The sequence below is a fragment of the Protopterus annectens genome, chromosome 10.part0 (genome assembly GCF_019279795.1).
Source record: "Protopterus annectens isolate FY-2018-M chromosome 10.part0, PAN1.0, whole genome shotgun sequence".
In the NCBI taxonomy this organism is placed as follows: Eukaryota; Metazoa; Chordata; order Ceratodontiformes; family Protopteridae; genus Protopterus; species Protopterus annectens.
The window spans coordinates 1,657,936-1,683,933 of record NC_056744.1 but is presented as its reverse complement, the minus strand read 5'-3'; the positions used below and the strand labels follow the sequence as shown (position 1 = coordinate 1,683,933).

The following is a 25,998-nucleotide window of genomic DNA, read 5'->3' as shown; positions in this document are numbered from 1 at the left end:
TATATATATATAATTTTTTTTTTTTTTTGCCTACCTATTAGGGGCACCTGACATCTGGGGCAAGAAAAACTGAGGAAAATGGCGTTGGATGTCTCTGATATACCCCTGGCACACTGACGTCAGGGAAGAAGCGACAGCAGCCGACGCCGGACCAAGACTTTGGAATTCGGGCTGACTGCGGGACCACCTGACGGCAGGATAACCCAAGTGTGATGACTACAGCAGGGTATACACTCGAACATCTACATTTATGGTAGGTACAAAACTGTACTTTCCAAATCCTCTTCACGAGATTGTCTTTTGCTTTTCTGCATGTGTCCGAACTGCCGTAATCTGTGCTCTTTGATCTTTTCTGCAATTGGAGCTATTTTTGCTTGTGCTCTTATGTCCTCATTTCTTTGTCCCACAGTGTGTATCCTACCACCCTTCTCAGGCACTTAATTTCCATCTCCTCTAGCTTCCTCATCTGCTCTGCTTTTACTGCCAGGTTTCTGTACCATACAGTAGTACTGGTCGCACCACTGTCTTATACACCATACTTTTCAGCTTCTTTGGCATTCGTCTTTCAGACTACACCCGAGACTCTATGCCATTCAGCTGCAGCTCCTCCGATTCAGCTTTGACCTCTTCATTCAGACTTCCTTTCTCCTCAGCCATCCCTCCCAGATACTTGAAGCTCTTTACCTGTTCCGCTATTTTCCCTTGTATCTCAATTCTCAGCTTTTTCTGATTTCCCCAGTTTGCTGTCATTATCATTAGTGGACCAGAGTTCCGCTGTGGCGACCCCTAACCGGGAAAAAGCCGGAAGACTCAACAACAACCACTGTCTTATCTGTACTCAGTGTCATCCCATGTGCCTTCTGTTTTGCATACCATTCCCCTACCCTTTGCTGAAGTTCTTGCTCAGAGTCTACGTAACATGCCACATCATCTGCATACAGCAACATTGTTAATCTGCCCCCTCTAGCCTGTTTGCTAATGTAATCCATCACCAGTATATGAACACCAGTGGCCTCAGAGCTGAACTCTGGTGCACACTCACTCCCACTTAGAACCCCTCTGTGAGGCCGAACACTGTTTGTACTTGAGTCATTAGGTCCATGTACATAGCCAGTACTAATTCTGCCAGTGTTTCTGGGACTTCAAACTACTGCAGTTCTTCCCAAATCAGCTTTCTTGTGGCCTTGTCATATGCTTTCTCCAAGTCTAGGGATGCGCAGTTGGACTCTTTCCTCATATCTAGCTTCTTCTCAAGTACCTGTCTCACTGCAAACATCTGGTCAGTTGTGCTGCATCCTGATCTTAATCCAAACTGCTCGTTTCCCATCTTATTTTCTACTACTCTACGTATCCGTTTATCAGTCACTCTCTCCAGAACTTTTATGCAATATGATAGGAGCTTGATGCCTCTGTACTGCCCACAGTTACGGATGTCCCCTTTTTTCTTGTACACTGTCTACTGTACTGTGTGCTTATTACTTGCAGTGTTTTTTGGCACTTACTCATCCATCTAACATCTGACGTTTTCATTCAAAGATTTTTGGTGGCCCAACTTGAGACAATTAGGACAGATGCGCTTTACTTTGTTTATCGCTTATATTTGTGATTTATTTTGCATATAAATTTTCTGGTGTTGTGGATTTATTTTACTTTAAAAAGAATTGTGTGGTTGCAACACAGCTTCTTGTATCCATTTCTTTTACTGCTTTTTTGTGTTCTTGGTACAGCTCTGCACTACTGCTATTTTTTGGTTGTTATTTTGTATCTTACGGCCAGTTAAGGTTTTTTTTTTTGTTGTTTCATGTGAGACTGTGAAATAAACATTCATGCTTAAATATTTAAGGCAGGATTCATAAAGGTTGCTACAAAGTATACCTTTTTCTGAATTCAGGAACAGCCCTAATTCTTGTGCTGTCTATTCACTCACAAAAGGATTGCACTAAGTGTACACTTTGCGGTAACCTTTATGAATCCAATCTTTAGTTTTTTTGTTTTGTTTTACTGACAAGGAGCTATTGAAGAAAGTAGTGTTCTTTAAGTGGACCACTTTTAGGTTATTACTGCTTTTGATCATTGTCTGCCATATTTGAAGGTTAATTTCTGAAGTTTTTCTTTTCTTTTCTTTTTTTTTTTTTTAACACTTAGATGTTCTATTTTTCCTCTTACAGGAAAGAACGTCCAGTCTCATTAGGGATTTTTCCACTACCTGGTGGTGACAGCTTGCTTACTCCTGATCCACAAAAAGAAGGTACAGAAACGCCCAGTACAGAACACTGGAAATTTCATGAATTAAGTCATCAACGCTCCAATACAAGTTTAAAGGTAAGTTGCTTTTGTAAGAGATTGTTTGAGTTTCTTGAGAGTATTGCTTGTGGAAGCACACTGTGATGAAATTGAGTGCTGTATGTTGCATTTGTGTGGAATGCAAAACTAAGCAAGTTGTACGTTGGTATATTTCTTGAAAATTTGAATTGTGGATTGATAGGAAAGTTTACATTCCATGTTGTATTAATGTTAGTTTTGGCCTACAGGTTAAGATGCAACAGTGTAATAGTAGAAACTGAATATGCACAATGCCATCAGTGTGTCTGTAATATTCCTGTGTAGTAAGTTTTGACGAATGAGCTCTTTATCACTATACATTTCTACACAAGTCTGTTCACTGAACTATGGAGTGTGGTCAAGGAGATGACAGGCCAACTTTTAGGAGCGGGGTGACACTGAATGGACTATCATCTTGTTTGGGTCTTGAACAGTGCCTTGTTTTTCAGAAATGTAAGTGCTGCTGAGAAGATAGCATTGATTTCTCCTCCTGTTAGAATATTTGCTGATATTTGTTACTACAGAAAGTTGCTAGAAATGCCATAGTTATGTAGACCATGAAGGGAAGCCAAGAAACAGTTTTACTAATGATAAATGCGTTTCTTCCAGATTGGGGATACTTTTTGTAGTAATATTATACTTCTAGTCATTATACTAAATTACTTGTTCATAGGGAGGTACTAGGCTATTGGCCCTAGGGTCTATATAAGCCTAGCCAAGTAGGTACCCTGGCTTTCACCACCCAAGAAAGTTATTTTCCTGTGCCACTGTCGAGCAGAGGCACAGAAGTGATCCCCGGGGTGAATTTTCTTTTTCCCATCCAATCATCAAGATTTCTCTTGAAGAGTGCTAATGAGGAGCTTTGTTTGATATAGATAGGTAGCTTGTTCCAGAGTATGGGAAATCTGTGGGACAGGAATCTATCCCTCCAGCATATTCTGTTTATTGTGGTGACAAGATTTAGGTCCCTGGAGCATGTATCTCGGAGGGATTGGGATCTCTAAGTGGAGCATGTCCAACAGCTGTGGGTTTGACATAGCTTTGTATGTTAGGCAGAGATTGCCTCTGAGTAGGCGATATGCGATGGAGTTAAAGCTGGAGATTTTTGAGACGGTCTGTGTAGGGCATCTGTTTTCTGTGGTCTTTCCAGTTGTAGATGTCTTGTGAGGTACATACCAAAAGGGGTGTTGTACTGTATAATGGGTCTAATGAGTAATGAGTAGAGGGGAACAGTAACATCTTTTTTCCTGGATGAGAAACCTTTTGTGATGGTGTGCCACATAGAAGGATTTTCTGACTACTGTGTCGATGTGATTAACAAAGGAGAGACTACTGTCCACCTGTGTCCTAAGATCTCTTATCACACTTTCGGTGTTAAGTTTACTACCGCCTGTGTGGTAGTTCATAGGTGCAGAGTTTTTATCAAAGGGGATGACAGTGCACTTTTTGGCATTGAGCTTGAGGCCATGGCTTTGGCACCAGGCATCTGTCTCAGTGAGGCCCTTTTGTCGTTAAAAGTTTTGATTATGGCTCCTAGTTTGCAGTCATCTGTGTTAGCCTGTACTTCAGAGAAGTAGATACCAAACAGGAGAGGACCCAGGATTTAACCCTGTGGTACTCCACTTGTCACTGGTCTGAAGTCAGATTTGGAGTCTGCTACTTTCACAGTGTGGGTTCTGTCAGTGAGCCAGTTGGCAACCCATCTTTTGTGACACAGGGATATATACCTAGTTTAGTGAGTTTATCTGTAATTCCAGAGTGGGGGATGGTGTCGAAAGCCTTGGCAAGATCTTGATAGGCTGTGTGAACCACCTTACCCTCGTCTAAGGCTTTGGTTACTGCTTCAAAGAAGTCTGTCAGATTTAGGAAACATGATCTGCCTTTTACAAACCCGAACTGGGTGGGGTCCAGAGTTTGGAGATTACCAATGTCTTTGTTTTTAAGTTCCATGATGATTCGTTCCATGGCCTTGCAGACCATGCTCATCAGGCTAATGGGGCATTTGTTCCCGGGTTCCGTGGTGGCTCCCCCTTTGTGGAGTGGGATAACCATCACTGTGTGCCATTCAGTGGGCACAAAGCCTGAGGTAAGGCTATGATTGAACATGGCACTTAGGCGGGGTGCCAGTTTGCTCCGTAGTTCATGTAGAACACAGCCTGGGATGTTGTCAGCAAACAATGCTACTACATAAAGAAAAAAAAGGAATGGAACATTTTCTGTGGCTATCCATGCTTTCATATGCTCATGCATTTTGTGCCTTAACAGAACTGTTGTCACCCAGACCGAAATGAATGTTAAAAAAAAAAAAAAAAAAAATAGCATGTTAAAAAATCAGCCCACCTGATGTTAAACATTCAAAGTACTGTTAAAGTAGCCTAAGCTATATGGATTATATTCTTTCCTAGGATATGGCCGCTTTGCAGCTTTCAAAGCGTTAGGGCATCTTCCACATGCTCAAACTGCTGTTGGCTGTAGCTGAACCATATTACATACAGATATGGTGCAAAAAGCTGTAGAGTTTTCTTACCACCAGTGTGCTCTGCTGCTTTCATGGAGCTGATGTTCAGCTGGTGATCCTTTCAAGGCTGGGCAGATAGTCATTTCTGGTGAAAGTGTTTACACTCCATCGTTTTTCAGTGGAACCTTTTTATTTTATACTAGGATGTGTTTTGTACTTGGATTGTTGTGTTCCTTTAAAGGATTTTTACTTGTGTTTTTGTGAGGAAAACTGTGTTAAAAATCTATTTCTTAACTTTTTTCTGAATTTTTCTGTAAATAAATTGTGTGGGGAGAGGTGCAGGATTTGGTGCCTTTGGAGACTGTCATGGAAAATTTTGCCTCTGAGTCTTCATTTTTCTGTCAGAAGGTTTATCAACTTTCTCAGGCTCCTCTACCTGCTTGTGAGGTATCCTTTCCAAGTTGAACAGGAAGCAATTGTCTGCCACCACAATTCTTACTTCCCCTATCTGCAAGTAGAAAAAAGTTGTTAATCTGTCTTTGGGTGTCTGGCTGGCTCCATCTTTGCCTCAACCACTGGTGGTGAGACTGCTGTGTCTAAAACTGGTTCCTCTGACTACTTTTTGATCTAGATACTTCTGGTGTAGCTCCTTGGGAAGTCACCAAAGACTGGGAGATTGGCTTACCCTCTGTGGCTTTTGGGTTGCCCTCACCAGTCAAGGGAGGATCACTATTGTCAAGCTCAAGGAAAGGAGTGGGTGAAGGCTTACAACTTAGTCAAAGTAAGTTGCCTAATTCCTGGGCAAGTGTTCCTGTCATGAGTCTGTTCTTTTCCAGGGGAGTCCCCCAGGAAGACACAGCAGAAACTTAAAATGTTTCTTCTGATGTCCTTCAAGAATGCAACTGCAGTCAAAACATATGGGTTGTCCTGCCTCAGGCAGCCCTCAGTCGGCCAGATTCCAAAGTCTGGGTCCGACGTCGGCTGATGTCGCATTTCTCCGACGTCAGAGCGGCTGGAGTACATAAGCATCAGCCGACGCCATTTTCTTCAGTCTTTCTTGCCACGCGGTGCCCGAAGCAGAAGCAGTTCGCAAGTGCCGGTCGGTCAGCTCCTGTATTCTTCGAATCCGAAGTCATCAAAAAAGCTAAGTACCCCGTTGGGGACCTTTCTTGCCTCAGCCGATGTCAGAAATTACTGAAAAAGTTAACAATTCTGTCTTTGTGGTAAAGAAATACCTCATAAGGATTTCCACTCTTACTGTCTTCCTTGCCTTGGCCCAGACCACGACGCCTGTGCTCGCTTCACTAAGCGCACTCTTAGGCACCGGGCGGAGTTCGCTGAAGACTTTTTCGGTGATAAATTTGCTTATACAATGCCATCGGAACTTCCGACATCGCAGACTCCTAAGAAATGAAAAGACCGGGACCGACATCCTCGGCCCGCGTCTTCCACCGATGCCACGCCAAAACCTACAGCGAGTGCTCTGGTTCCCCCTGAGACGGTTATTTCACCGCTCCGAACCGAAGACACCGCTTTACCGACACCTCCGATACCGGAGGCCACACCGACGCCAATTATAGATTTTCCTCCGGATACTGAAACAGAGGAACTGCCCGAGACCATTGCTGTAGATAAGGTCACTCTTGCACGTGGAGCTGCTAGGCCTCCTATGGCCATGTCTATTGAGGCCTACACACGTGCTAAGGCAGCCAGCAAGACCAAGCACCTTACTGCTAAGGCCTTACCTCAGCCTACTCCTGAAACACAAATCATGACTACGGCCACAGACTTAATTTCCATGATTAGAGGTTCACAGGCCCATCCTGAGAGAGGATCCCAGCCTCCTCCTGATAAGAGGCCCCGGGTTGAACCCTCTGACCCTATCCTTCAGATGAAGATTCTGAGGACTCTGTTCACTCCGATGGCCAGGAAGAGCCCTTCCAGACCTATGAGGACTCGGATGCAGAGGATTCCATCCCCTCGGCCTCCCCTCCTGAGGATATTTCTTTTGGGGAAGTTCTGCATACCATGAGGGAACATTTAAGTGGCAAGGCCAGGAATATTCTGATTCCAGAAAGCGCCTTCGAACCTTCCTTAAAAAGCCCCAACACAGGCCCCTGGCTATACCTCCTGTGCTTGATGTTTTAGATGACCTATACTCTGACTCCAGTGTTACCCCGGATACTCTTCCTCCTGCCCCAGCCAAGCCAGACAGATATTATAGGGTCCCAGAAACACATTCTCATTTCTTTAGGGCCCATGCTGTTGATTTAGAAACTATTTCTCAGGGACCTAAAGGGGTTTCAGCATCCACCTCCAAAAATCCCTTGCCTTCCAACAGGGAAGCTAGGTCATTGGAGAGATGGGGGAAAAAGGTTTACACCTCCACTACTTTATCTATGAGAGCTCTGAATTCCTCTTTCATATGTTTCAATATCAGGATTACCTGTTAGATGATTTACAGAAAACATTGGCCTCTCCTGAACCTTTAGACAGGAAGTCTTTGCAGGAAGCTGTACATAATTCTCAGCAAGTCAGCAATCACTTTCTGCAGTGTGGATATGATGCATTGGAAGCTTCATGTAGGGCAGCTATGACAGGGGCGGTCATTTGTAGACATGCATGGTTAAAAGAACAACCTCTACCAGATCATGTTAAGGCAAAACTTCTTGATGCACCTTTGGAAAAGAACAAGCTTTTTGGTACTAATGCTAAAGATGTGTTAAAGTCCATCGAGGAAAAAGCAAAATCAGTTCAGGCGGTCAAAGATTTCCTCCAGGTTCAGCCACCCAGATTCAGCAGGAATTGGCCTTCTAAAACTGGTCCTTTCCTAATCCTGAAAGATTTCAAAGGGGTAAAACAGGCGTGGCCGAGGAAGAGGACAATACAGAGGTTCTAACAGGGGCGACAATGGCAACCAGCAAACCAAAGAAGTGACACAGGGGTCTCCCCTGCCCCACAGGGACAATCTCAATGACTTTCCTCTACTTCCGCTGACCAGGGAGCAAATAGAAGCTCCCTTGGGTGGAAAATTATCTCTATTTTCAGACAATTGGCACAGATTGACAAAGGACAAATGGATTTTGGACATTATAGACCAAGGTTACAGGTTCCACTTTCATACCTTACCAAGAAAACAAGGCATGCCAAACTTACCACAAAACCAGAGGGCAGAGGCTATCAAGCAAATTTTTCTGCTTGCTCAGATCAAAGCAATAGAAAGAGTTCATAACAAGAACAAGGCCAGGGTTTTACTCAAGACTGTTCCTTGTTCCAAGAAAAGAAACTCAATGGAGACCAATACTGGATTTGTCCGCATTAAACACTTTTCTCATAGTACCAAAGTTCAAAATGCTGACTCTACAGCAACTCCTTCCCATGCTGGGCAAGGGGTCTTGGCTGATTACTCTGGACCTCAAGGAGGCATACCTGCATGTCCCTATCAGACACAGCTGCAGAAGATACCTCAGATTTCTTGCAGGGCCAGAGCATTATCAATTCTCAGCATTGCCATTTGGCTTATCTACTGCACCCAGAGTATTTACAAAATGCCTGGCTTCAGTAATTGCTCATTGCAGGCTCCAGGGGATCCAAATTTACCCGTACCTGGACGACTGCCTCATACAAGCGGACGACAAATTGATTTTGACAAAAAACTTGAACTATGTCATACAATTGCTACAGGCTCTGGGATACACAGTCAACTTCCAAAAGTCAAGACTTCAGCCATCCCAGCAAATAACCTTCTTAGGAGCCAATCTAGACACAGCCTCTCAAATGGCATACCTGACAGAAGACAAGTAAGAGAAGTTAACTCATTATTTCAAAGGTTTGGCAAAACTCACCCAGATGACTGCAAGGGGATTCCTACAGGCCCTGGGTTACATGGCATCCTGCATTCTCCTGGTTCCATTAGCAAGACTACACATGAGAAAGCTTCAATGGTACCTAAAAAGCCTATGGTCTCAGCACAGCAACAACCTAGAGACAACCATACCGCTCATTCCATGCCTACAAAAGGAATTCCTATGGTGGGCCTCGGTAAGCCAGGCAAACACAGGTATGTCATTCAAAAAACCTCAGATAACATAGACCATGACCACAGACGCCTCAGACCTTGGATGGGGGGCGCACGTGGAGGGCAGATGTATACAAGGACAATGGTCTCCAAAGGAAACACATCTGCATATAAACCAAAAGGAAATGCTGGCAGTAATGCATGCCATCGAGGCCTTTCGACAACAACTTCAGCAAGGCCATCTACTGATACGGACAGACAACACCACTGTGATGTGGTACATAAACAAGCAAGGGGGCACCCATTCCTACCCCTTTTGCAGACTGACAATGAATCTTTGGGAAAAATCACTGAGCCTAAACATACAGTTGCAATCCCAGTTTGTTCCAGGCAAAGACAATGTGCTGGCGGACAGCCTAAGCAGGAATTTCATAGATCCACACGAGTGGAGGTTACATCCGAAAATCTTCACACAACTCACCTCGACATGGGGAAGGCCAGAAGTAGACCTATTTGCCTCCCACCTCAACCATGATCTACAAAAATTCTGTTCAAGGACATACAAGCTTGGAAAATAGATGCTCTTTCATTCAACTGGAACTTTCTAAAAATCTATGCATTCCCACCTCTGCCACTGATGACCACAGTATTACTAAAGATCAAAGCAGAGAGGCCCAAGGGGATCCTAATAGCTCCAGACTGGCCAAGACAACACTGGTACCCACTACTACGGAGCATATGTCACAACAAAAAGTGGGCCCTTCCCCAAAGGCCCCTACTTTTGACTCAACACAACTTCAAAACAGTGCATCCAAACCTTCAGACACTGCAGCTAACAGCCTGGGAGATCCCATGAATAACCTCAATCTATCTCTCTCCAAGGAAGTTCAGCGGATATTAACAGAAGCTTGAAGACCATCCACCAGAAAGGTTTACTTAGCAAAATGGAAGAGATTCAGCATTTGGAATACCAGCAAGGGACATGATGCATCATTATTGAATATCCCACTCATCCTGGAATATTTGGCAGATATGCTACAGAATGGACTCTCATATTCTTCCATAAAGATAGATGCTTCAGCTATCTCAGCTAGATATAACACTGATCCGCCTGTGTTTTCACATCCTTTAAGGCAATTCCTCAGGGGAATCAAGAACATTAAGCCAACAAGAAAGGCTCCAGTGCCAGCTTGGGACCTCAACTTTGTCCTAGAAAAACTGACTCTACCTCCCTTTGAGCCAGCAGCTTCAGTGGACTTACAATTTTTATCATGGAAGACAGCTTTCCTGTTGGCAATTACCTCAGCAAGAAGGGTTTCGGAACTACAGGCCCTAATGGCAACACCACCATTCATAATCTTTCACAGAGACAGGGTCTCCTTAAGAACCAACCCTACTTTTATGCCAAAGGTGGTATCTAGGGTTTCTTTAAATCAAGCTATTCACCTGCCTACTTTCTTCCCCAATCCTGAGAGCAAAGGGGAAAGACTGTTGCATACCTTGGACATTCACAGACAACTTCGCTACCACCTGGACAGAACCAAGACCAGTAGGAAGTCTGATCAGCTTTTTGTAGCTTACGCCCCTGGAGTACAAGGAAAAGCAATTTTCAAACGGACTATTTCAAAATGGATTGGACATTGCATCAGATTTTGTTCTTTCCATGGGAAGAATGTTCCAGCCAATGTCAGACCACACTCCGCCTACAAAAGACATTCTAGAAGCTGCTACATGGAGCTCCGTGCATACATTCTCCAAACACTACACTCTCCCTTTATATTCCAGATCCAGAGCAGGTTTTGCTTCGGCAGTCCTGCAGGGTTTGATTGCCACACCATCTCTTTCCTAGAGCATTCCTCCTCCCCCAGCTAAGCTATGGTATTCAACCCATATGTTATGACTGCAGTTGCATTCTTGAAGGACATAGTACAGTTTTGTACCTACCATAAATGTAGATGTCCGATAGATATGCAACTGCAGTCGGATTTTCCCTCCCTCCATACCCCTCTATGCCTTGGGTCCACTCCTATCCCTGTTTCTCTTAGCTGGGGATATCTGTTATGGTGTATCTGTTTATTGCTTACTTATTTGTCTGGAATCCTGTTTTTGTCTTCCAATTTGATTACAGCCTTCCTTGGAGGGCACCTGGCATCTGGGGCAAGAAACACTGAAGAAAATGGCGTCGGCTGATGCCCTGGCTAGCTATCTCTCTGAATATACTGCTCCCAGATCCTCGTTATCTGAGTAATCCTTATTATAATAATTTGCTGTTATCATGTATAATTATTAAGTATACTAACTAAAATCATGCTTTTAATTACATATGTAATGACTAACTTCACCTTGCTTTAACTGCATATGTTTTTTGTTACTTCTTTTATGTTTGTATTGTCTTGCTTGGAGCTTTTCTCCCCAGGCCTCCGCTGTAAATGGACATGTATCCAGTCGGACTACCCCGGTTAACAAATGTAAAATAAATAAAATAAAATAAATAAAATTTATGTACTCCAGCCGCTCTGCCGTCGGAGAGAAATGCGACATCAGCCGACATCGGACCCAGACTTTGGAATCCGGCCGACTGAGGGCTGCCTGAGGCAGGACAAACCCATATGTTATGACTGCAGTTGCATATCTATCGGACATCTACATTTATGGTAGGTACAAAACTGTACTTTTCCTTATCTAGGGACAAGAAAGACTTGCAAAGGGATTACTCACTGTTTTTAATGTGTTAAATTGGGTTCCTCACTGCATTCTAATAGAAAAAGAAAACATTTCCCACACACACTGACCATGATTTCCAGTCAGATGAGCAGGGAGGGAAGAAAGAGTATGATTTTACACTTAAAATCCTCAAGTTGAAGATTTTGATTGAGGAAAGTTTTTTTTTTTCAGATTTCTCCCCAGAAGAATTATCTTTCTGGCACTTCTTTATTTTGGCGGTTACAGAATGAAATCCCTATCTTCCAGGAAGAATTTAATTGGTTACAACTGGAGTTTCCTCAACCTGTAGCTGTGTTGTCTGTCTTTGATGATGATGGCTTGTATTATACCTTACCGTCTCCCACCCCAGGCGGTATGACAGATTGTATAAAGTACCTCAGGCACACATTCCTGTTCAATAACCCCAAATCGGGGCCTGTAGAGATATCTTTATCTAGGTCTTCTAATACGCAAAATATTGTGAACATCAGTCCCATTCCCTCTGATAAGGATGGGAAAACTTTTGACAGATTTAGGGAAGTTTATTTTTTTTGCTGCCTTAACATTCAGAATTTTGAACTGCTGGGTTAAAATTTTTGCTAGCTGTATTTGAAAATATGAGAGTTAATTCCTTTGTGTCTGCTTTTCAGGTAACCAAATACCTTTTGAAATGCTCTCATGATTTTGCTGATGCTATTTGTAGAGCTACTGCAACTGGTTTGCGAAAGTTTGCTTGGTTACATTCTAAAAAACTATCAGTGTATATTAAAGTGGAGATTTTGAGTTCTCTGTTAGACAAAGATGTGTTACTTGGGCCCCCTGTTGCTGAGTTCTTTAATTGATAAGAGAGGGAAATGGTTTCAAAGGGTGAATCAGATTTTCCAACCCTCCTTTTCAAAGTTTAGTAAAATCTTTCCTTTCTTTTAAGGATCCTTTTCCAGCAAACGGAGTAAGCAGCCTCAGCAAACTAGGTAACAAGAAAAGTTTCAAAAAGCAGGGAGGCTCAAGGAAAGAAAAGGTGGAACCTCCCAGAATTAGGCGGTCCAAAAATGCTGGAATGATAAGTTTCCTGTTGTATCCTTCCCTTCTTTCCTTCATGGTCCTTCAAACCATTCCATCAGTCTAGGTCTAAATCTTCCATAGAGGCTTTTCATTTTGTCAGATAAAGTGTGTTCTGAGACTTATCCAACAGGGGGACAGATTTCACTGGGAATCCCTTCCCACATCCTGCAAACCAGATGTGTCTGTTTCCTCCTATTTTAGAACAAGTGTTGGCTCTGGGATGATGTATATTGTGCCCTCAGCTCAGATGGGCAAAGGTTTTTATTGAAGGATTTTTCTGATACCAGAGAAAAAGTAAGCTTGGAGACCAGTCCCTGAATTATCCTTTATCAGTCTTTTGCCGAGATTCCAAAATTCAAAATGTTAACCTTCAAACGCTGTTACTTATACTGTCTTGTAGCTTCATTGAAACAGTGGACAAAAAAAAAAGCGCTTGCTGTCACATTCCAGTTGGCAAAGAATTCAAATATATATATTTTTTTTATTCTGTGTCTGGCTCACATTATTAGTTTTGTCTATCCACTGCATCAATAGTATTTTCTAAAGCCTCTGTCTCCACTGGTTGCTCACTGCAGGCTTAAAGCATTCACATATTTCGATGATTGATTGTCTTATGTTTGCAGGAACCTCTGTAGTTGGTCCCTAGGAAGAGACATTCTTCCACTGGACAAAGTAGAACAGTGCAAGGAATTCTTCTTGGACTTATTTAGACAATCTCGGACTTCTGACAGGGTATTTCTTAGGATACTTGAATTTCATAGCTTCCATAAGTCTCATGATTCCCATAACCAGATTTCATATGAGAAGAATTCAGCAGAACTTCAGATCAGTCTGAACTTGGTATTGCTACCTCTTATCTTTTCAGATTTCAGTTCTGGGATTTGTCAGAAAGGAGTTACTTTAGTGGGTAGACCCGTTATCTTTTAATCTGTCTTCCCTTCTCCCTGTAGTCCCACTTCCAGTCTGTCACAGCAGATGTTTCAGACTTTGCTTGGGGAGCAGTTTCAAAAAGGGTTAATTGCTAAGTCCATGGAACTCCAAGGACATCCAAAAGCACATAGATCATAAATATGAAGGAGATGTTGGCAGTTATCAGTGCTTTAAGAGCCTTAAATGCCAAATCATACCCCATTTGCTGATTTGCTAGGTTGTCAGGGAGGCAGCAGCCTAATTCAGTTTTACTCTTTAGGCCTCATACAATTCATCAGAAACTAGCCATGTAGCAAACAAGATGACAAGATCCACATGAATGAAAAATATACCTGGGGTTTTCCAGGAATTTCATCTGTGGGAAACATCTCAAATAGATATGTTTGTCTCCTGTTAATGGATTCCTTGAAAGCAAGGTTGGAAGACAGATGTCTTCTCATTCCCAGGGAGTGGACTGTTAATGTATGCCCTTCCACTGATACCCAGAGCTCTTCAGAAGATCCAAAAGGACTTTCAAACGAATGTGGTGGTGACTTCCTTTTGGCCAAGGCAACAGTACACCCTTTTAAAACTGCTAAGGGCAGTTGTCAGAAGCTTTCCTACAGACTGAATTTAATCAAACAAGACAATGAGTTGTTTGGTCCACCCCAACATGAAAATCCTTCAGCTGGCTGCCTGGATGACCGAGTTTTTATACTTTCTTAGGCATTTTTTTTCTTCTTCTTCTGAGGACATGTAGCAGGTGTGAAAGGAGGCGAAGAAAATCTGCCACAAGAAAATCATGCATGTGCAAATAGAAATATTTCCACTGCAAAAAGGTGTACCCCAGTCGGGGTGGCTGCGGTGGTGCAGTGGTTAGGGTTGTCGTCTCACAACAAGAGGTTCTCTGGTTCCATTCTCAGCTGGGGTGCTTTCTTTGTGGAGTCTGCAAATCCTCCCTGCGGTCGTGTGGATTTCCTGTGGGTGCTTCGGTTTTCTCCCACACTCCAAAGACATGCAGTAGGTGGATTGAACACTCTAAATTGAACGTAGGTGTTGAGTGCGTGCGTGTATGAGTGAGTAGTGCAGATGAACTACTGCAGCAGGACTAGCCACCCAGCAGTGGAAAACTTGGCTCAAGATTGCTACTGTTGAAGTGACGCCCTGACCCCATGTGCAAAAATGGGAAAAAAGGATAGATAGAATAAATAGTCTATGCCACTCTAAGAATGAGGACCCATTCAAGGCCCGTGCCTCTTGCTCTTTATTATTTGTGTGAGTTATTATCTGGCATGTCTTATATATATTTTTTTTTAAACAAGGTTCATGTTTAGGCCATTTCTGCTTATTTGCCCTCAGATTCCCCCCCAGTCTGATTTCAAGTCAAGCAGTTTTTGAGAGGGGTTTTACATATCGATCTACCTAGAAAACAGGAAGTTCCTTCTTGGGATTTTAATTTTGTGCTTGAGAAGTTGACACCTTGCATTTGAGCCAGCTCATCTATCTGATTTAAGGTTCTTGGCATGGAAAACTATACTACTGATTTCTTGACATCTGTGTGAAGAGAATCTGGGTTACAAGCTCTTATGGTGAGTCAGCCTTGAGTCATTTTTCATAAAAACAGGGTTTCTTTTAGAGCTAATCCTTCCTTTATACCTAAAGTGATTTCAGAATTTATTTTGACAGATTATTAATCTCCCTGTATTGTTTCCAGAGCCTAAAAACAAGAGAAAAAGAATCCTTCATACTGTAGATGTCCACAGACAGCTCAGATACTACTTAACAGAAATGAATCATTCAGGAAAGCAGTAAGCTGTTTGTCTCATTTGAGGGTAAGAAAAGGGGCAACCAGTGTCAAAGCAGACAATTTCCATTTGGTTGTCGTTATTTCTTTCAGCTGTGCTGACTATAACAAGTCTTCCAGGCAGGGTTAGGGCACATTCTGCCAGAGCTTTTGCGTCATCTATGGCTTTTTGGAATGGGTGGACTCCCAACATATTCTAGGGGCAGCAGCTTAGTTCTCTTTGCATACTTTTTAGAAAGCACTTAGAGTTCCTTTTCCAAGTCCAGAACAGGCTTTGCGAAGGCCATTCTCCAGGGTCTCCTGGATGTTTAAATTCCTTCCCTCTCTCTCTATATGTTTATAAGGTATGGTTATCTGTCCATATAGCTTAGACTACTGCAGAAGTCATTCAGTAGAACATCTTGTGTTATGATAATTGTACTTGCACAACTATACTTTCTTTGAGGTGCAAAAATGTGGACCAGTTGAAATTTCATTGACCAATACTGCAGTTTTTGGAGTAGCGGAACAAATGCAAAAAGAAAAGAATATATAGCAGGCCAAAGACTGATGCACCTCTGAATATTCCCCTTCTCTGCGGTACAGTGATCTTACAACATGCATATGTAGCAGCAAATGGGAAGATTTAGCATGGCTTTAGCCCTCCTTGCAGAAATGCTTTATTGGAGTAAATGCAAATGTCTGAATTTGCTATTTACTTTAATGCAACTGCAATTTATTTTTCAGTGATTCAGGGTTTCAAGTTTCAGATTTCACAGTTATGACAAAGAAGTGACCGGGGGGACTCTCTGATGTACACACAAATGTGCCAAAAAAAAAATGGATGGATAAATTAATAACTCTGGTTTGACTGCCAGGGTTTTGTAGCATTGCCTTTCTTGGAGTGGATTTTTTTGTTGTTAGATTAGTACTCTTGCTAGTTACTATAATTTTTTTTAAGTTAATTCGTACCTTTTTCTAGATATTAAAAATTGTTGTGTAATGGGAAGGATATTGAAAAATGAAGTAGCATAACCTCTTTACAGTATGCATCTAATATGGTTTAGATTTGCAATGATGTTTTTAGTGTTTCACTGTTGCAGTCATTACATTTGGGGGTAATCCGCTGGCAGGTTGCCCTCAGTCGGCCTGAATTCCAAAGTCTTGGGTCCTGCATCGGTTTCTGTCTCCTCTTCCATGAAGTCAGGTCGTCAGGGGTATAAAACAGGCAGCTGACGCCAGTTTCTTTAGTCTTTCTTGCCTCGCGGTGCCCGAAGCAGAAGCAGTTCGCAAGTGCCAGTCGGCCGACTTCTGAAATTTTGAAATTCGAGTTTCAGGACCAAAGTCTTCACTAAAGCTAAGTATCCCATTGGGGAAACTTTTTCTTGCTCCATACCGATGTCAGTAAAAGTTAATAATTGCATTACTTGTGGGAAGCAAATACCTCCTAAGGATTTCCATTTGTACTGTATTCCTTGCTTAGGCCCTGATCATAACTTGCCTAGCTGTCGGTTTTGTGCTAGATTTTAACCAACGCACTATTAAGCGTCAGTATATCTTTACTCCCAAATATTTTGGAAACAGATATAACTATCCCTGAAATGTCGTCCGATAGCAATCCGACTACTGGAGTTAAAAAAAAAAAAAACGCAAAGTAAAGGACAGAGACAGACCGTCGAGGTCCAAAACAGACAACAAAGCTTCTCCTAAGCCGGTTCGCCGGTACTCAGGTGCGTTTGCAGCCCCTGATAACCACTACTTTTGAGTCGCAGGCCTCTGCCGAGACCTATGTGGAGTCCGGCATGCCGTGAGATTCTCAAAGTATTGTACCCGCAGATGTCTCTCCCTCGGATGGGTCCAGAGCTGCTGAGCAGGCACTGGCTTCTGAGGGTGTATTCAGGCCACAACATTTTTATATAAAACCGACGCCAGCTTCTAAATCAAAGACAAAAGCAACTACTAAAGCTAAAAAACTGATGCATGAGCCACGTGCACAGGCCTCTATGCCCAAAAAGCAGATGATCAAAATGGCTGAAGACCTAATTACCTTGATCAGGGGTTCCCAACCTCCTCCTGATAAGAGGCCTAGGCAAGACACTGATTATGAATCTTAAGATCAGGTTTCTATTTCTTCTGATTCCTCTCCTGATCAGGAATTATTTATATCACCCTATAAGGATTCTGATGCAGAGGAATCTATCCCATCTGCATCTCCTCCTGAAGATTATTCCTTTGGAGAAACCTTGCATACTTTGAGGGAGCATTTTCACTGGGAGAGTCAAGATTTCTCAGAATCAAAAAGAGGCTTAGGAATTTCATTCTTCTCCCTCAGCATAGGCCTTTAGCCGTACCTCCTGTTTTAGACATTGTGGATGATGTGTTTTCAGAGTCGAGCTTGACTCCAGATTCCATACCTCCGGCTCCTAGCAAGCCAGGCAGATATTACAGGGTTCCTGACTCTCACAAATTTTTATTTAGAAACCCTGCTGCTAACCCTGAAACTTTCGCAGGCTCCAAAAGGTGTTAAGACCTCAACAGAAAAAAATCCTAACCCCTCTGACAGAGATTCCAGGGCACTGTATAGGTGGGGAAAGAAGGTTTTTATACATCTGCAATCTTGGCAATTAGGGCCTTAAACTGCCAGTTTCATATGCTCAAGTATCAACAACATGTTATGAGATTACTGAAACAGAAAATGTTGTTGATTTCTGAATGTGCAGAAAATAAAGAATTGCAGGAATTATTGCATGCAGCAGAACAAGTTGGAAAGCATACTTTGCAGTTTGGTTTTGATTCCTTAGAGGCGTCCTGCAGGGTCGCAGTTACTGGATCTGTGATTAGGAGACATGCCTGGCTAAACGAGCAAAATTTGCCTTATGTTAAAGCTAAATTGTTGGATGCACCTTTACAGCATGATGCTCTGTTTGGTATTAAGGCAGAAGAGGTGTTAAAGAAAATGGGAACAAAGCAAAGTCTATGCAGACTGTAAAAGACTTCTTACAAGTGCAGCCACCAAGATTCAGTAGACACTGGCCTACAGAAAATTGGTCCTTTCCTGTGTCTGACAGAGCTCAAAGGGGCAAATCCAGGCGCCCTAAAGGTTCTAGATTCCAGTCACAGGATTCTTACAGGTCAAAGCAATAGGGTGCTTCTACCTCCAAATCTGGAGGAAATAAAGCGCAACCCTACAGTAAACAGTCTCAATGACTTACCTCTGCCATCACCAAGCACTTATCTTTTGGCAGCACCCTTAGGGGGAAAATTAGCACTTTATGCTCAAAATTGGCAGTTAATAACCCAGGACAAGTGGGTGTTAAATATAGTATCTCAGGGATACAGATTCCACTTCCACACTCTGCCAATTGCAAACAGTTGGCCAGATCTGCGAAAAAATCAGTGAGCAGAAGCACAGAAACAAGTTATGTCCCTCATGGATATGGGGGCTATTCAGCCAGTGCCAGAACAGGAAAAAGGACAATGGTTTTATTCAAGACTGTTCTTGGTACCCAGAAAAGACAAGGCCTGGTGCCCAATACTGGATTTATCAATTGTGAACACATTTTTGGACATTTCAAAATGCTAACTTTGCAGCAGCTTCTGCCCATGCTGGGCAAGAACGCTTGGCTGGTGACATTAGACTTAAAAGAGGCATACCTGCATATCCCAATAAGGGAATCATGCAGAAGATACCTCCTTTTCAAGGCTGGCTTTATGCATTACCAATTCTCTGCACTGCCCTTTGGCTTATCTACTGCGCCCTGGGTCTTTACAAAGTGCCTGGCACCATTAATTGCATTTTGCAGACAAAGAAGTATACAAATCTATCCTTACTTGGACGACTGTCTCATTCAAGCAGAGAACAAGGACATTCTTCTTCAGCATCTGTTTTTTTTGAAAAGGCTTCTAACATGCCTAAGGTACACAATAAACGAAAATAAATCACAACTGGTACCCTCTCAAAAGATAACATTCCTGGGTGCAAGCTTGAATACAACTGCCCAGATGGCTTTCCTCACGCCAGACAAACAAAGGCAACTGACTATTTACTTCAAACAGATGGCAACAAAAACCCAGTTATCTGCAAGACAAACTCTGCAGGCTTTGGGGTTCATGGCATCCTGCATTCTACTGATTCCATATGCAAGACTGCATATGAGGAAACTACAGTGGTACCTAAAAAGTTTATGGCGTCAACATTGTCACAGTCTGGAAACAATGATTCCTCTCATTCCCTGCCTACAATAGGAGTTTCTTTGGTGGGCAAAGGCATGCCACCAAAACATGGGACGTGCTTTCACTCTACCCCCTGCCAGCCAAACCTTAACAGATTCATCAGACTATGCATGGGGGGCCCACCTGGCGGGAAGATGCATTCAGGGAATATGGACCCCAAAACAAATGCATCTGCATATCAACCAAAAAGAGATGTTAGCTGTTCAAAATGCCCTGACAGCCTTCAAGGACTTACTTCATCCAGGACAACTACTGATAAAGACGGACAACACCATGGTTATGTGGTGCATAAACAAGCAGGGGGGCACACACTCATACCCTCTTTGCAGACTAGCCATGACACTGTGGGACACGGCTTTGACTTGTCAAGTACATCTTCAAGATAAATTCCTGCCAGGAAAGCAAAATGCTCTGGCAAACGACTTAAGCAAAAACCTTATGGACCCTCACGAGTGGAAACTGGATCCACAAGTCTTAAGCATAACAAAGAAATGGGAGAGCACGGACATAGACCTATTTTCCTCTCCTCGGAATTATCAACTGGACAAATTCTGCACAAGGACTTATCACAGACGAGCATGGAAAGTGGATGCCCTATCCTTCAGTTGGAAAAACGTATCAGTTTATGCCTTTCCTCCTCTGCCTCTTCTTCCCAAGGTCCTACTAAAAGTCAGACAAGAAAAAACAAAGATGATGCTAATTGCCCCAGACTGGCCCCGCCAATACTGGTACCCAATCCTAAGGAATATGTCTCAATTCCCAGCTTGGTACTTGCCTCAAATACCTCACTTACTGTCTCAGCAAAACAATCAGATCCTGCACAATCAGCTCCAAGCACTGAACCTGGCAGCATGGCTGATCATGTAGTTATTCAAACAACACCTCTCAGTAAAGCTGTGATAGATGTCATTTTGGAAGCCAGAAGGCCTAGTACTGGAACATCTTATACTGATAAATGGAAGAGATTGTGCTTGGAACCAAGCACAAGGAACTGACACAGCAGAGCCAAATATTTCTCAGATTTTACAGTACTTGACTGAGATGCTTGACAAAGGCCTATCTTTTTCATCAATAAAAATCCATGCCTCTGCCATCTTGGCTCACAACAACACAGAGCCACCAATCTTTTCTCATCCTTTGCTAAAGCAGTATCTTAGAGGGGTCAAAAATGTAAGGCCTCCCAGAAGATCACCAGTTCCTGCATGGGATCTCAATTATGTGTTGGAAAAGGTCACTCTGCCTCCATTTGAACCAGCTGCTACTGCAGACCTAAAGTTCTTATCATGGAAAACAGCTTTGCTCTTGGCAATTACTTCAGCAAGAAGGGTCTCAGAGCTCCAGGCCCTCATGGCTGTGGAGCCTTTTATCGTATTTTATCCAGACAAGGGTGTCCCTCAGGACCAATCCTTCATTTATGCCTAAGGTGGATTCCAGTGTGGCTCTTAACCAAACTATTAATCTGCCAACTTTTTATCCATATCCGCAGAACAAGGGGGAGCGGATTCTGCATTCCTTGGATGTACACAGACCACCAAGATTCTACTTGAGCAGGACTAAAGCTCTAAGAAAAACTGAGCAGTTACTAGTGACATTTGCTGCAGGATCAGAGGGAAAGGCTCTTTCAAAGTGGATAAGCCACTGCATTCGTTTCTGCTACTTGCACCATGGCAAACCGGTGCCCAAGGGCATTAGGTCTCATTCCACCAGGGCTGCAGCTACATCAGCAGCTTTTCTCAGAGGGGTACCAACCAAAGACATTCTAGAGGCTGCTACTTGGAGTTCTGTTCACACTTTTACAAAGCATTATCATTTGCCTGTCTACTCTAAGTCCAGGGCAGGCTTTGCCACTGCAGTTCTGCAGAGCCTTACAGCCGCCCCTAATGCAGTTTAGCTCCAGCCTCCCATCCATAACTTTGGGATTCTACCCAAATGTAATGACTGCAACAGTGAAACACGAAGAACATAGTACAGTTGTGTACACTTACCATAAATGTAGATGTTCGAGTGTATTCACTGTTGCAGTCCAGGTTACCTGCCCGCCATCCCCCTGTTATTCTGGAGTTTCTCTTTCCTTCACTATTTTCTACAGCCTTTCTGGTGTATTTGCTTGTAGATGAAGGTAAAGTTTTATTGTTGCATGTATATATAGCTTATATATATTTTTGCTACCCATTTGGGGGGCACCTGACATCTGGGGCAAGAAAAACTAAAGAAAATGGCGTCAGCTTTCTGTTTTATACCCCCTGACGACCTGATGTCATGGAAGAGGAGACAGCAACCGACACAGGACCCAAGACTTTGGAATTCAGGCCGACTGAAGGCAACCTGCCAGCAGATTACCCCCAAATGTAATGACTGCAACAGTGAATACACTTGAAAATCTACATTTATGGTAAGTGTACACAACTGTACTTTATGCAGTGACTTGCAGCTGTATTGTAGAGACATGTACTATTGTTGAGGCTTAAAATAAATGTATAGTTTTGTCTGTTTCATTTAATGTGTTAACTTCATTGCACATTCCCTAGTTGTTTGCATGGTTTTATTGCATTAAGTATGCATAGTCTATGAAAACAGCTGTGGAAGAGGAAGTAAAGTGGAAGCAGTAATTCAGCAATGTATTTTTAAGACAGTTTAATAAAGTTTCTTCTGAGAGCTTATCTAAAACAATAAACTGATTTGCTTTTCAACTTGTCAGTGAAAAAGAAACTGTTAAAATTTAGCCTGTGTCTTGGGCTAGGGCGTAATCAGTCTATTAGTGCTTTGCTGATATTTATCTGTAGCTGTACACTGTAAGCAGACATGACAGCTCTTGCATTTGTGCTAAGTGCCTATGTTGGCCTTTCTCATCTTGGCTTCTGTCTTATAATAGGCAGACAGTTCTGCTGATTTTACTCAGTAAGATCATCTTTTTTTTTTCTTTTTTTTGAAGTAACAGATTACATGGGTACATTACAGTAAGCTGCTAAAATACCCTGCAGGTACAAAGTCAGGCATAGAAGAGCAGGGAAACCGTCATCTACTGTCCACTTGTCTCGTGGAAAGCAGTTTTTAGTACTTAATAAATAAGCACTTATCCAGGCATGTCTAAGGGTCAGCTCCCAGGGATTTCTCCTGTCTACCTGATGAATCTGAGCATCTTGGGGCAATGCAGTAATTCCCTCATGTACACAGACAACCCTCTCCTCCTACCACCCAACATTACAACCTGTGAGAGATGCACTTATATAGCCAAACTGGAAGCAAAGCTCTCTTCACCCAAGACTGGACTAGACAGTCAAGAGGAGAAGGTAAACACTTGCACCACACCACACTCATCACATAGTCCCTCAAAACCTACACCACCAAAACACACACATAGAAACACAAAACACACACCTACATTCGCGTAGGCTCTCAATAAAAACCTGCCCAAGCATCAGGGACATCCAATGCATAAACGCAAGCAAACTCCACCCCCCAACACAACCCAAATGACACATAACCCACAAACTCAGTGTGCCACTCAACCACAGCCCATAAGGCATAACAACGTACCCAACACTCTAGTCATAGGCGACTCTATAGTCAGGCACACTGATGTTCCACTCACTAGACTAAACAAGGAGAAAGTTACTGTCAGCTGCCTGTCAGGTGCCAGGATCCGCCACATAATGCATGCACTCAGGTCACTCCACAATAAGTACAAATATGACAATGTCATTGTCCATGTTGGTGTGAATGACCTGAGACGTACCTCCCTGGACTACATGAAAAGAGACATGGAGGAGCTCTCCGATCTTGTATCTCAGGCAGGTATGACCCTAACCCTGAGTAGCATCCTGCCATCACCCAGAATGATACCACAGTACAAGGACAAAATGATTGACTTCAACAATTGGCTAAGCTTCTGGTGTTATTCTAAGGAGATCCAGTATTTGTCTGCCTGGGACGACATGATTGACAGTCCATGATGCTTTGCCAGAGATGGCCTGCACCTGTCACCCTTAGGATTCCGGATACTGGCTAAGGCTCTTGCCACCCCTATAGTGCCTTTTTTAGGCAAGGTTCAATGACAAATTCACCACCTTAACAGGTATAAGCAAGCAAAATCTGAGGGTAATGCTACACAATGCTAGAAGTCTAAACCTCAAAATGCAGTCACTCAAGGCACTCCTTAAAATGGAGAACATTGACATCTGTGCAGTGACAGAGACCTGGTTCAAAGCTCCAGAGAGCACCCCTGCATTACCAGGCTTCAATTCATACCACACCTTTTGGCCACCTAACCCAGAAAGAAGCACTAAAGGCGGAGGCGTGTCCATATTCATTAAGGATGTCCACACCTCCAGGCTAGTTGCACAGCATAATGCATCTGAGATTATCCAAGTGCAATTAACTCTGGGCAAGACCACAATCCAAATTGTAGCTTGCTACAGACACCCCACCATGCCTCAGGATTCACACTCCTCATTTCTTGATACACTGGAAAGTATTAGGGTACAACCCAACACCCTAATAATGGGCGATTTCAACTACCCCACCATTAACTGGGAAAACTACTTCTGTACCAACTCTTTTGCTCAACGTTTTCTAGAATTCATAAATTCCAATGCCATGGATCAACTTATTCACACCCCCACCAGGGGCAGCAGTATCCTAGACCTGGTCATTACCAACATGGGAAACCGGTGTTCCACACCAGAGGTCAATTCCTCGTTGGTCAGATCCGACCACAAGCTAATCAGCCTAGACATCCACATCCCACCCCCAGCCCCAATTAGGGAAACCATCGTAAAAAACTTCTCAAAAGCCAACTTCACAATTCTTAAGACAGAAGTGGCAAACTTCATGACACCCATGCAGATGGGCAATAGAGGTATGACTGCCGAATCCTACACAAATGCACTTTATAAGCACTTACACCAGTGCATGGATCATGCTATCCCTAATAGAACCAAGATGTTATCCTCCAAAAAAAGGAAGCCAATCTGGTGGTCCTCTGCCATAAACAAACTCTACAACAGAAGAAAGAAACTGTTGCAAAAAAGAGTAAAATCCCATGACTGGAGGAACTCCCTGGTCAACCTCAGTAAGACGCTGAGATCCCTCATAAAATCTTCCAAAGCTAGTTACGAAAACAAAATTGCCACCGCGACAGTTATCCCACTCCACAAAGGGGGAGCCACGACGGACCCCGGGAACTACCGCCCCATTAGCCTGACGAGCCTGATCTGCAAGGCCATGGAACGTATCATCGTGGAACTCATAAACAAAGACATTGGTAATCTCCAAACTCTGGACCCTACTCAGTTTGGATTTGTAAAAGGCAGATCATGTCTCCTAAACCTGATTGACATCTTTGAAGCAGTCACCAAAGCCATAGATGAGGGTAAAATGGTTCACACAGCTTATCTAGATCTCGCCAGGGCTTTCAACACCATCCCCCACTGTGAAATTATAGATAAGCTCACTAAACTAGGTATAAATCCCTATGTCACAAGATGGGTTGCCAACTGGCTCACAGACAGAACCCACACTGTGAAAGTAGCGGATTCCAAATCCGACATCAGACCAGTGACAAGTGGAGTACCACAGGGTTCAGTCCTGGGTCCTCTCCTGTTTGCTATCTACTTCTCTGAAGTGCAGGCCAACACAGAAGGTCTTTGGCTAACAAAGTTTGCAGATGACTGCAAACTAGGAGCCACAATCGAAACTACTAACGATGTGGACAAACAACAAAAGGGCCTCAATGAGACAGATGCCTGGTGTCAAAGCTATGGCCTGAAGCTCAATGCCGAAAAGTGTATTGTCATCCCCTTTGGTAAAAACTCTGTACCCATGAACTACCATATAGCTGGTAGTCTACTTAATGCTGAAAATGTGACGAGACCTTGGGACACAGGTGGACAGTAGTCTCTCCTTTGATAATCACATCGCCACAGTGGTCAGGAAATCCTTCTGCGTGGCTCATCTCATCACAAAAAGATTCTCATCCAGAAAAAAAGAGGTCATTGTTCCCCTCTACTCATCACTCATTAGACCCATTATAGAGTACATTGCCCCTTTTGGTATGTACCTCACAAGACATCTACAACAACTGGAAAGACCACAGAAATACCTCACAAAGAGGATTACTGGCCTCAAACAGATGCCCTATGCAGACAGTCTCAAAAGACTACAGCTTTACTCCATCGCATATCGCCTACTCAGAGGCGATCTCTGCCTAACATACAAAGCTATGTCAAACCCAGAGCTGTTGGACATGCTCCACTTAAAGAAATCCCAATCCCTCCGACCTACACGCTCTAGGGACCTTAACCTTGTCACCACAATAAACAGAACATGCTGGAGGGATAGATTCCTGTCCCAGAGACTTCCCATACTCTGGAACAGACTACCTATCTATGTCAAACAGAGCTCCTCATTAGCACTCTTCAAGAAAAATCTTGATGATTGGATGGAAAATGGGAAATTCACCCTGGGGATCACTTCTGTGGCTCTGCTCGACAGGGGCATAGGAAAATAATT

The 25,998-nt window shown here is 43.1% G+C and overlaps 1 protein-coding gene across 1 annotated transcript in view; it reads left to right on the top strand.

The window, feature by feature from the left end:
• The window catches only part of SPAG9 (sperm associated antigen 9), a 2,484,778-nt gene that overhangs the window by 1,570,531 nt on the left and 888,249 nt on the right, over positions 1-25,998 (top strand). The window contains exon 11 of the mRNA XM_044084932.1: positions 2,169-2,322. Coding sequence (XP_043940867.1) covers positions 2,169-2,322 — 154 coding nt within the window. The remainder of the gene's footprint in view (positions 1-2,168; positions 2,323-25,998) is intronic.